Genomic DNA, 13,206 nt, shown 5'->3' with positions numbered 1-13,206 from the left:
TTATCTGCCAATCAGAAAAATGTCTTACTCCATTGGCAGATAATTTAGCTTGTTTTAACTCACTTAATTTTTACAAGTGACTTAATATCTTATGTCATTTTACTACTTTAGTAAATAGATCTTATATAAATCAAGATAGATCGAGAATAAATCAAGACAAAAATACTAAGAAAAGCATTTTTTTGCAGTGCAGACGTAGTTAGGATGAGGTAGTAACATGACTACTTTTAGTTAGTTACCCTCGACACACACACACACACCCTCCCTCAGTTTTTTCCCTCCTGTCTGTATCGGTCTCTGTCTATCCTCGTGCTGTATTGACGTAAGAGTGGAAAAGCTAAAAATGAATGACATGAATCAGCCAGATGACTCATACAAACAGAAACGAGGTTTTAACATTAAAACTATCAGCATTAAACCTGTTTAAAAACTACAGACTAAAAAAACTAAAAACTGTGTGTGTGTGTGTGTGTGTGTGTGTGTGTGTGTGTGTGTGTGTGTGTGTGTGTGTGTGTGTGAGTGTGTGTGTGTGAGTGTGTGTGTGTGTGTGACGCACCAACATGGAAAAAGCGCTATTAATACTCGCATTCTGAAGTGATGTCATGTGCAAAGTTGACATTCCCCCGCTAACCCTGATAACACGCGTTCATAAATCCAGCGCTCAACAACACACCAGTGTTATTTTAGTATCATTGAGATAGCATTATAGCTGTTTATTAATATTTTAATGCACTTACACGCACAAAAAAAACCTTTCTTCTCTGCATTTCTCCTCTTCTCTAACTTGCTTCATAAAACAAAAATATCTTTCATAATTCATGACTTTTGCAACATCAACACGTGATTCGATATTAGAATGAATTGAATCAAATTCAACCAAATTTCATTAGTTTCCGAATTGAAACAACATTGAACTGAACTGAATTTAATAATAATTATTTAAACTGTCCAATCCAGTGACCGGTTCTTACACATCATACTGCAAAAAATGATGTTCCTTCTCAATATTGTTGTTTTGTTTTCCAGTACAAATATCTAAGAATTCATAAATAAAGATACATTTACTTGAGAACCAAAATGACTGAGACATTAAGTCTGGTTTTCAGAAAAATGTATCAAAAGTTAAAAGTTTATGCCGTAAACAACAAAAAACAATAACAACAACAAATGGCCAATGAGGTCAGAATAAAAATCAAAGTTTCCCTTTAAATTAGGTTTATTTTTCCAACCGCATTAACAAACCTTTTTTTTCTTGGTCTAAGTGTAAAGTCATTTCATTTTAATGCTTTTTTTTATAAAACAACACTTGTTATTTTTTCATTTTGCTTCTCAAGTAAATATATAATATATATCTAAATAATGTTTAGATGTTTGTACTGGAAAGCAAGACAATAACGATGAGGAAGAACACACTTTTAGGAGTTCTGTGTGTGTGTGCGTGCGTGCGTGCGTGCGTGTGTGTGTGTGTGTGTGTGTGTGTGTGTGTGTGTGCGTGCGTGTGTGTGTGTGTGTGTGTGCGTGTGTGTGTGTGTGTGTGTACCTGGTTTTCGGGAGTCAAGCGTGGACCGGAGCTCTGGTTTCGTGAACGCTGCTGATGATAATAATTCACATGTTGATGCTGTTGATTATTATTTGACATTTCTGCCATTCGCCGCTCCATTTGCTCCAGACGCTCCAGAATCGACATCCTGAACTGGTTATCTAGAGAGAGCGAGAGACGGTCCACATTAAACGTTCATCTCCACAATGTCACGCACTTCTCACTGATGTTTGACGTTCTCTTCCGCAATACAGAAATACTGATGAGAACAAACCTCGAGATTAATAAAGCTGAATAATGACACTGCTGTCTTCTGTTCTGCGTTACAGCTGATTATTAAATTCATAATTAATACATTTTGCAACATATCAAGCTGAAGAGTCAACACTGAACTGAATTGAATTAGTTTTGCAACATCGACACTGTTATTAAAGTGAATTAAATCAACATTGAACTGAACTGAATGTTTAACAATTTATTAATTTTGCAACATATTAAGCTGAATAGTCAACACTGAACTGAATTGAATTAGTTTCATAATTTATTAATTTTGCAACATCGACACTGTTATTAAAGTGAATTAAATCAACACTGAACTGAATGTTTAACAATTTATACATTTTGCAACATTGACACTTATTAACGTGAATTACAACAAATCAAACTGAACTGAATTACTTTCATAATTTATGATTTTTGTAACAACACTGTTATTGATATTAATTTAATAAAATTTAACCAAATTAAATTTGTTTTATAATTGATTAACTTTGTAACATTGACACTGTTATTAAACTGAATTAAATCAACACTGAACTCAATTTAACCGAACAGAATTCGTTTAATAATTAATGAGCAACATTGACATCATTGTTATTTAACTGAATTGAATCAAATTTAAATTAATTAAATTTGTTTTTTAATTGATGAACTTTGCGACATTGACACTGTTATTGAACTGAATTTTACAACATTAACTCTTATTTTACCGTTTATTAATGTGAAGCTGCTTTGAAACCATAAGAATTGTACAAATTCTCAGTAAAAATGAGGAAGTTTATTACATTGAGCTGCAAGAAAGACATTCGTAAAATGATTTTTTTGGAATAAGCGTTAGACGATAAGCAGAACGACATGCCGGAAACTCGGCGGAAGAACATTATTATTTATGGTTCTCGATTCTCAACTAATTCTAATATTTACTTTCACAGACACGAAGCAGACATAAGCGTGTGTGTGTGTGTTTAGTGCTTGATTTACAGTGTGTGTGAATGTGTTGACAGCTCAGCTTTTACACACACACACACACACACACACACACACACACACACACACACATACACACACAGTCATTCCTACCTACACCATCCCTGCTTCTCTGTGCCATCGTTCAGACGATCAAATAAAAACGGCGAATCCGAAAAAGCGCAACTCCATGTCTCGCTCTCGTCACTCTCTCTCGATCAGGAGTGAAACGTGTTAGAGAGATGATTTGAAGCATGAAAAAAGTTTAAGTCATACGATCAGAGAAGAACCACACGCTCAGATCCCATGAGAGAGAGAGAGAGAGAGAGAGAGAGAGAGAGAGAGAGAGAGAGAGAGAGAGAGAGAGAGAGAGAGAGTCAGGAAAAAAAGAAAGTATTCCAAGTGGAGGAGAGGACAACTGGAAAACACACGGACATTCGTCCTCGAGCAGGGAAAGTCCCAAATGAGACGAGAGAGAGACAGAGCTGAGCTTAAATTACTGAGAGAGAGAGAGAGAGAGAGAGAGAGAGAGAGAGAGAGAGAGAGAGAGAGAGAGAGACACACACACACACGCAGCACATGGATTTAAATAGGCTTTAACTGAGGGGCAGAAATAGAAATAGAAACCGGCTGATATCCACACTGACACACAACAAACCAGTTTAACCCTCATCCTTCCCAAAAAAAGAAAGGAAAAGAAAAGCACATTTTTTAAAATTGAGAGTTAATTAAAAGACCCCAGGACTTTTGTCGCACTTAAAAAAAAAAAAAAAAAAAAGGAAGTTTTGTGGTTGAAATTTAAAGAAGTAACTAATCCTTCACTCACGTGTCGATTTGAGCCCTCAGGAATGAATATGATGTAAGGAATGCTTCAGTTCACATAGAAAAACCTAAAAATGCTCAAAATTCAAACTAAAAATGCTAAAACTTTACCAAATTACCAAAAAAATTATGTTATAATGTATATCTGAATGCACACTGAAGAAAAACTGACTTTAGGACCCAGAGGAACAGCTTCTAGATGAAAAGCCCATCTAGAGTCATGAAATATCATCATATATTATTATTTTCCCACAAGATGTCGGCAAATACTCCCGATGTAAGATATTTAGAGCTGTGTTAAAAGAGTTATGCATGAAAATGTGAGTTATTTTGTATTTAAGTTGAAAGAATGTGAGGAATGTGCTTAAATTATTTATTGATCAAATCTAGTCATTTAAAGGTAAAAATAAATAAATTTGCATTTAAAATTAGAAGAAAAAAAACTATCAAAATGAAATAAAATATGAAAACAAAAAATCTTACGTATAATTTTAGGGCTTCGGGTAATTTTGACCCGCGAGGGAAAGATGTTTTAGGATGAGGGTAAAATATGAAAACACAGATAACCAGAGCAGTCCTTCTGGAGGACCAGGGACGGGGACCGGACTCAGCAGCTCAATATAAATAAATAGATATTACTATAGATATTACTATAGATATTACTATAGATATTACAAATGTTACAGTTCAGACATTTTCTGACTGATATTCATGCACTGTAAACAAACTATTATTTATATTAACTATTATTTATCAATATATTATGTATTGTTAATATATACTAGTATTTATTAATATATTATATGTATTGTTTATATATACTATTAGAGTTTTTATTCATATTTTGAATTCGCTTTTATTTTTATGTTTTTATTTTCATTTTAGTTCTGCACTGCAACACTGCAAACAATACTTTTCTTACTCAGTATTTTTGTCTTGTTTCCAGTCCAAATATCTAAACATTCTTAAATCAAGATGCATAATAGATGAGTAAAATTATATGAGGAATTATATCTTGTTTGAAACAAGCAAAAATAATCTTAATTCAAATGGAAAATAAAATAATTTATCATTTATCATTTTGCTTGTTTTAAGCAAAAACTCACTTAATTTAGATTTTCTTTTTCTTCAGAAAACAAGATATAATATCGTGTAATTTGACTTATCTAGTAAATGCTTCTTGATTTAAGAATGTTTTGATATTTGGACTGGAAATCTAGTTTTAATTTAAATTGTTAATTACAAATATTTTAAGATTCTTAAAGATTCTAAAGTCTCGTTTTCTGAAAAATCTATCAAATTTTATGTTTATATTACGTTGTAACAAATATTTGCCAGTGAGGTTAGAAAAATAAACTTTTACTTCAGGTTATTTTTCTGACCCCATTGGCAGATATTCTTGTTTTAAGCACAACATCTTTTTTTTTTAGTACTTTGTTTATTTTAGTTAGTCGGCAGTGCAACATTTCTAATTTTCATTCAAGTTTTTAAGTTTTTCATCTAATATTTCAATTTTTTTCATTATTTCAGCTCCATTTCACGAAAACGTAGTTAACAATAACAGATCCGCTACGCCGTTCAGCTCATAACAGACTGTTGTGATGATAGATTAGTAATAAATCATAAACTATCTCTAGTAAAGCAGTCCTCAGCCTTTTTGCCTCGTACAGGCAAAGGCATTTTTTATGTATTTCTGCTGTAATTATGACAACGATTTGTTTTTGTCGACAGAAACTGGGAGTGTTGAAATATATCGGTGCACATCATTATTGTGGTAAACTCATGTGCCTCATAATGTTGACTCTTGCAGCATCTCTTCTCTTCTCTGATGATGAGGGCGTGGCTATAACCTGTCACTCACATGAGATCAGCCAATAGCAAACCACCACCATCCAATCAATTCCTCACTGACAAAATCAAGCCCCGCCCACATGTGTTCTTGTTCCAGAAGCGCTTCATTCGGATATACGACTCAATAGAGGAGAAAAGACTAGAGCAACTTTCCTTTCATGACTACTTTAACTTCAACTACTTCCTTCAGGACGGAGATTTAAACTCCCCTTGAGTAAATCAAACAGATATAGAAATTCTTTTATACCTGCTGCAATTAGGTTTTTAAATGATTTATTGTAATTTGTGTGTTGTGTTGTTATATGTATATGTGTATACTGCTGTCTGAAGTGCCTTTGAGGACAATAAAGTTTTAATCAAACTTAGATTAGTTGCATTAATGAAAATAATACTCAAAGTCATCCTTCCGTCCCCTTGTGGAGAACCACTAAATGCTCATAGTCATATGCTTTAAGTTCACTGGTTTTGTAATATAAGAAGTTTTGTTTTATTTTATTACTTTCATATTTCTTATGCCATCTATCACTTCTGATCACGTCTCATCTGTGCTGTTCTGCTTATGAGCGTCATCTCCTCTCGTACGACCACCGAACAAACATCACATCCGACTTCATCTGTGCTGCTTTTTCCACATGGAGTGTGTGTGTGTGTGTGTGTGTCTACTCACCATCCAGTGATAACCAGTCCAGCTGTGAGCTCGGTAAGGACGAGGCGTTGCGAGCGCGATACTCAAACAGCACAGATGAGGAGACGGTGCTGGAGTCCATCAACACGTGCAGAGCGACGAGACCTGCTTCATGAGCTACACACACACACACGTACAGACACGCACGCACACACACACACACACACACACATGCGCGCACACACACACACACACACAGAGAGAGAGAGAGGAAACTGTATAATTGTATATATACTGCTTATTTTCACGTTAGTTTCACCATTTAACCTGTTAACTGTCGACCATCTTTTTGAGCATAGACTCTTTTATAAAGTGAGTAAAAAAAAAATTTTATTTATTGTTCTGTATTTCATAGTTTGTGATGTGGAAAGTCACAACACAACGATAAAAACACTGATGTTTATAAAGACAATGCAAAAAACGCTTTTCTTACTCAGTATTTTTGTCTTGTTTCCAGACCAAATATCTAACATTTCTTAAATCAAGATGCATTTACTAGATGAGTAAACTGATATAAGATATTAAGTCTTGTTTTCTGGGGGAATTCATCAAAATTAAGTGAGTTGATGCTTAAAACCAGCAAAATGATCTGCCAATGGGGTCAGAAAAATAATGTTGTTTCTGTTTGAATTAAGATTATTTTTCTGACCCCATTGGCAGATCATTTTGCTTTATTTATCTTTACTAGATGAGTGAGATGACGTAAGATATTATGTCCTGTTTTCCGGGGGAAATAATCAAAATTATGCTTAAAACTAATTTAATTCAAACAGAAACAAGATTATTTTTCTGACCTCATTGTAATTTTGCTTGTTTTGAGCAAAAACTCGCTTAATTTTGATTAATTCTCCCGGAAAACAGGACATAATATCTAATCTCATTTTACTCATCTAGTAAATACATCTTGAGTTGATTTAAGAAGTTTTAGATATTTGGACTGGAAACAAGACAAAAATACTGAGTAAGAAAAACATATTTTGCAGTGTAGTCTAGTCAGAAGATGTAGATGTACATATAGATGTAGATGTAGATATAGACGTAGATGTAGATATAGACGTAGATGTAGATATAGATGTAGATGTAGATATAGATGTAGATGTAGATATAGATATAGATGTAGATGTAGATATAGATATAGATGTAGATATAGATGTAGATATAGACATAGATGTAGATATAGACATAGACGTAGATATAGACATAGACGTAGATATAGACATAGATGTAGATATAGATGTAGATATAGACGTAGATGTAAATATAGATATGTAGATGTAGACTCTTGTGTTTCTCAAACTGAATGTGTGAGCGCCCCCGTCTGGCTCACCTGGACAATAGCAGCGCAGGACTCCCGGCTGGATCAGAGAAGCAGGAACACGACTCTGATCGAACACACACGAGTATCGGCTGTCCGTCTCCGACCACGGGCCTGTGATCAGCACCTTCACTCCTCCCTGGAGCACAGAGGTTATCATGGCCAACTCTCAGATCACACGTAAAACACACACCGGGTTTATTTCAGATACACTTCTCATGTTTAACTTGATGTGAAATAAAAACTGTCTAAACATTCTTAAATCAAGATACAAATTACTTAAGATATGAAGTCTTGTTTTCTGAAAAATGTATCAAAATTAAATGACAAAACATAAAACGATAAAAATATCTGCTAATGGGGTCAGAAACACAAATGTATTTTTCTGACGTCACTGGCAGATATTTGTTCTTATTTTAAGCATAAACTCTCTTCACTTTGATGCATTTTTCACTTATCTTATGTCATTTTGATTCTCAAGTAACAAAAAAACCTGAAAGAATAATTAAAAATGTAAAATAATAATAAAACTTTATTTTTTTTATTTTTTTTTAAAATAAATATTATTATTTTTTTGCATGGTATAAAAAATTACTAAAACTTTAACTAAACCTAAACCGTAATCTTATTTTATTTTTAGCTTGCGTAATATTTCTTATTTTAATTCAGTTTAACTCTGTGTTTTAAAATAGCGAAAACTAAAGCTGATTTTTTTTATAAATGTATAAATAAAAATAAAAAAAAACGTAAAAAATTACTAGAACTTTAACTAAAATGAAAAATATAAAAATAAGTGCTGGGCAACGATAAATCGCGATAATCACATCCAAAATAAAAGATTGTGTGTGCCAAAAAGTTTGCACAAATGCATGCATATATGCACATGCAAATATTTCTTAATTATATAAATGCAAGTGTGTGTATTTATATATACAAAATAATTATACACAGTACACACACATTTATTATGTAAACACAAACTTTTATTTTGGATGCGATTAATCGTCGCCCAGCACTAATATATATATATATTTTTTTTTATATATATTTTTTTATATATGTATATATAAACACATTTCATAATCAAGAACAGAACTTTTGTCCTTCTACATGAGGCAAAAAATGCATAACCTTAAAATAATAATCGTTCACTTCACGGATTTTTTTTTTTAAAGGAAATTAAAATACAATCGCAACCAATATCCAGTGATTACAGAAGCGACGTAAAAGACTCATACCTCCGGGTAGGACCACTCCGGTGAGAAGTCGGTGATGTTGGCCAAGCGCTGGGATTCCTCCGGCGCGCCGCCGGACGCGAGCGAGTGTGTGTGTGTGAGGAGCGGGAAGGGCAGGAACGAGGTGGACGGCGTCGGCTGGGGCGGGACCATGTACCTGACGGGGTAAATGGGCGGAGTCGGGGCGGGGGCGTGGCTTACGGTCTCCTCGGTGATCAGCTCGGATATTAAGTCAGGGAAGGTGGAGTCAAATGTAAGCCCCGCCTCCTCGCAGTCTATATGGGCGCAGTGGGTGGTGTCCATGGGTGTCACTTCTGAATCATAATGAGTGGGCGGAGACTGCTCCTCTTTAACCTGTATGGGCGTCACATTTGTGGGAGTGGCTGGGGGCGGAGTCATATTCTGGGGTTGAATGCACATGGAGTGTGTTGTTAGAAGACAGGATTGCACTTGAAGCTCGGACTGCATAAGCTCCGCCTTTTCTCCTTCTTGAGGAAGCTGATTGGTCGGCAGCACTTCGAGGGAGGTGGTTGTGTTGGCGGCTGCCAGTTGGTTGTTGGCGTGTTGGGAAGGAGAAAGCTGATTGGTTAGTAGATGAGTGGGCGTGGCTTGAGAATTGAATCCGGTGGGAGGAGCTCTGCCGTTTGTGGGTGGGACTGAAAGTGAGGGGCTCAACGAATCAAGCCCTAGTGATGTCTCGAGATACATCGGGAGCAGCGCAGGAGTCGTTCGCGTCGGAGAGAGCGAAAACGAAAAAGAGGCGGGACTGGAGGCGGGACGACCTGGAATACTCTTCCTCTCCGTCTCAGAAGAGAGGGAAGAGAGAGACGACGGGGGAGAAGTGGGAGAGAGAGAGAGAGCGAGAGAAGGAGGCTGAGGAGATGTGGAAGGAGGCGGAGACGGGGAGGAAGAGGCGGAGATGGAGGCGGGGCCTCCGTACGTCTGGCCCTGTTTGGGGCTGTTGAGGAACAAATCGGGGTCGAACGGAAGAAGCGAGGGCGAAGGGGACGACGGGTGGAGGAGCGTCCCGGGTGCCTCTGGGATAATGCGATCGGTCAGCAGCAGTCCTCCAATCACAGGGCTGGGAAGTAGAGTGAGTGACAGCGTGGCCACGCCCTGATTCGCCGGGATGGGGCTCGGTGGGGAGGCGGAGCTTGGCGGGGAGGGCGTGTCTTGTTTAGGCGGGACAGGAGATAAAACTAAGCGTCCGCCGGCACGAGTGAGCGAAAGTCGAGTCTCGCCGTTTGGCTCCTCCCCACATCCACGGCCTACCGGCGCCGCCGTCGTCATCACGATTACTGCGTTCTGCGGCAGCGCCACCGTTGCTAATCCGCCATGCTGGAAACCATTTCCGTTGCTCAACGCGATTGTCGCCGCCCGCTGCGTTTGTGGCGGACTCGAAGATGACGAGGAAGAGGCGGAGCATGGGGAAGCCACGCCCACCATGTCCTCGATACGATCTTCTTCCGGCTGCTTTCGCTCTGAAGGCGCGACAGCAACTGACGCATCGCCTGGCCCCGCCTCTCGACCGCCGACCTCTGCTCCCAAGCCCTCATTGGCCAGATTCTGCAGCTCCGTGAGGGCGGGGTAAGGGGCGGGCAGTTTGGGGGAAATGATGCGATGTTTTGTGCTGTTGCAGCGATGAGGAATGTTGGATCCGGGAGATGCTGTGGAAAACATGCGAGTGGCAGATCAATAAAACTCTTGTCCAAAAGTATGGGGTTTGATAAAAATAAATACAGTAAAAACAGTAAAATTGTGATATAATATTACTGTTTAATATAACAGTCTTCTTATTTACTATATTAAAAATGTATTTAATTTAAGTTTAAAATACCTTGGAAATATTTTTTTTTTAAATATCTACAAATCAAATGTTTTATTTTATAGCTCTATGTTTAACTAGCATGAGGAATGTATGACATAAACAGTCATATGTTTATACCTGTATATTTTTATGTATTTATTTAATTATTTAGATCAAGAGAATTAAATTAAGACATATATGCAATGTGTAAATTGTATAAATTCAATAAATATATTATTTACAATTTCATAGTTTTCATTTTAACTTTTAGGAATTTTTTGTGTTTGTCATTTTATTCGGTTTAATTTTTTAAATGTCTATATAATTTTTATTAATTTTATTTCAGTTTTTCATTATTTTCATACTTACATCAAGTTAAACTAAATGAAAATGAGAAATGTTGCCTTGGAAAATAGCTTGTTTAATTATATTTCAGTTAAAGTTTATTTTACTTATTTATACGTTTATTTTATTTTAAAAGCCCTATGGAGAGCTGTGCGCCGGATGGCGGGAGTGTGTGTGTTACCGCAGAGGCAGGTGTGTGTTCGTGGCTGGGGTTTGGTCTGTTGTGTTTCTAGGATCTGTTGCACCATCTGCTCCACAGAGAGATCCACGGCACCGTTGCCTCCACAGGACCATTTCATACTGTGGACTACACACACACACACACACACACACACACACACACACACACATAAACACACATTTCAAGAGTCAAACTCAGTGATTGGCCGATCACTCATTGATCAGGCGTGTGATTGGTCGATCGCTCATTGATCAGGCGTGTGATTGGCCGATCGCTCATTGATCAGGCGTGTGATTGGCCGATCGCTCATTGATCAGGCGTGTGATTGGTCGATCCCTCATGCGGCAGGTGTTTGATTGGTCGATCCCTCATGCGGCAGGTGTTTGATTGGCCGATCGCTCATTGATCAGGCGTGTGATTGGTCGATCGCTCATTGATCAGGCGTGTGATTGGTCAATCGCTCATTGATCAGGCGTGTGATTGGCCGATCGCTCATTGATTAGGCGTGTGATTGGCCGATCGCTCATTGATCAGGCGTGTGATTGGTCGATCCCTCATGCGGCAGGTGTTTGATTGGCCGATCGCTCATTGATCAGGCGTGTGATTGGTCGATCCCTCATGCAGCAGGCGTGTGATTGGTCGATCGCTCATTGATCAGGCGTGTGATTGGTCGATCACTCATTAATCAGGCGTGTGATTGGTCGATCGCTCATTGATCAGGCCTGTGATTGGTCGATCGCTCATTGATCAGGCGTGTGATTGGTCGATCGCTCATTGATCAGGCGTGTGATTGGTCGATCGCTCATTGATCCGGCGTGTGATTGGTCGATCGCTCATTGATCAGGCCTGTGATTGGTCGATCGCTCATTGATCAGGCCTGTGATTGGTCGATCGCTCATTGATCAGGCGTGTGATTGGTCGATCGCTCATTGATCAGGCGTGTGATTGGTCGATCGCTCATTGATCAGGCGTGTGATTGGCCGATCGCTCATTGATCAGGCGTGTGATTGGCCGATCGCTCATTGATCAGGCGTGTGATTGGCCGATCGCTCATTGATCAGGCGTGTGATTGGTCGATCGTTCATGCGGCAGGCGTGTGATTGTTCAATCGCTCATTGATCAGGCGTGTGATTGGCCGATCGCTCATTGATCAGGCGTGTGATTGGCCGATCGCTCATTGATCAGGCGTGTGATTGGTCGATCGTTTATTGATCAGGCGTGTGATTGGTCGATCGCTCATTGATCAGGCGTGTGATTGGCCGATCGATCATTGATCAGGCGTGTGATTGGCCGATCGCTCATTGATTAGGCGTGTGATTGGTCGATCCCTCATGCGGCAGGCGTTTGATTGGCCGATCGCTCATTGATCAAGCGTGTGATTGGTCGATCGCTCATTGATCAGGCGTGTGATTGGTCACTCACACATGGGTTTGAGTTGCGACAGCAGTTCGTCTCGGCTCCAGCGCAGACTGTCCCGCCGGTCGGTCAGAGCACAGGACACCGGACCACACGACTTCACACTGTCCTCCAGCGACGGCACGTTCAGGTAGTGCACTAGCACGATGTCTGGGTTCTGCAAACACACACACACACACACGCGCACACACACACAGTTAATTTTGTAATTCAGAATTCTCTACCAGTATTCTCCCTGTTTACTTGTAATTTTATTCTTTCTATTTTATGGTATTCTTTTATTTCTTATTCATTGTAAATATGTAATGTGTATAAAATGTGTATAATTATTAAAAGATGTTGTACAAAAACAATATTATTTCAACAGTTCCTTCTTTTACACGCATTCATGCTGGCTCCTGATTGGACAGATGTGTGGCACACACTGATGATGACTCACCTGCAGCAGCCAATAGCATCGCCTGTGGAATGTTGGGACGATGGAGGAATGAACATAACAACCGTAAAGACACTGCGGCAGAGACAGAAGTGTGTGAGCTGCTGTATCATCACATATCATTGTACAATTTATTTATTTTTAATGCATTTGGCAGAAGCTTTTATCCAAAGCGACTTACATCGCATTTCAAGGTACACATTTACATTCTTATCCGGTCTTATATCAGAAATCAGTTTCACAATATTACTGTATTTTTGCCCTGGTGAGCATGAGAGACTTCTTTTTTTATTTTATATTTCAAATCTCAAATACACACTGCCGTACA

The 13,206-nt window shown here is 38.5% G+C and overlaps 1 protein-coding gene across 3 annotated transcripts in view; it reads right to left on the bottom strand.

Annotated features, from left to right (window-relative positions):
• camta2 (calmodulin binding transcription activator 2) overlaps positions 1 to 13,206 on the bottom strand; it is a 43,490-nt gene that overhangs the window by 19,841 nt on the left and 10,443 nt on the right. For all 3 annotated transcript variants that reach the window (XM_079589561.1, XM_079589559.1, XM_079589560.1), the window contains exons 6-12: positions 12,882 to 12,953; positions 12,449 to 12,599; positions 11,027 to 11,152; positions 8,697 to 10,360; positions 7,471 to 7,597; positions 6,126 to 6,260; positions 1,541 to 1,701 (exon numbers count right to left, since the gene is read on the bottom strand). In XM_079589561.1, the coding sequence (XP_079445687.1) occupies positions 1,541 to 1,701; positions 6,126 to 6,260; positions 7,471 to 7,597; positions 8,697 to 10,360; positions 11,027 to 11,152; positions 12,449 to 12,599; positions 12,882 to 12,953 (2,436 nt within the window). The remainder of the gene's footprint in view (positions 1 to 1,540; positions 1,702 to 6,125; positions 6,261 to 7,470; positions 7,598 to 8,696; positions 10,361 to 11,026; positions 11,153 to 12,448; positions 12,600 to 12,881; positions 12,954 to 13,206) is intronic.

The sequence above is a fragment of the Phoxinus phoxinus genome (genome assembly GCF_949152265.1).
Source record: "Phoxinus phoxinus genome assembly, chromosome: 18".
NCBI classification, from domain to species: Eukaryota; Metazoa; Chordata; class Actinopteri; order Cypriniformes; family Leuciscidae; genus Phoxinus; species Phoxinus phoxinus.
This window is presented reverse-complemented; position numbering and strand designations above follow the sequence as displayed.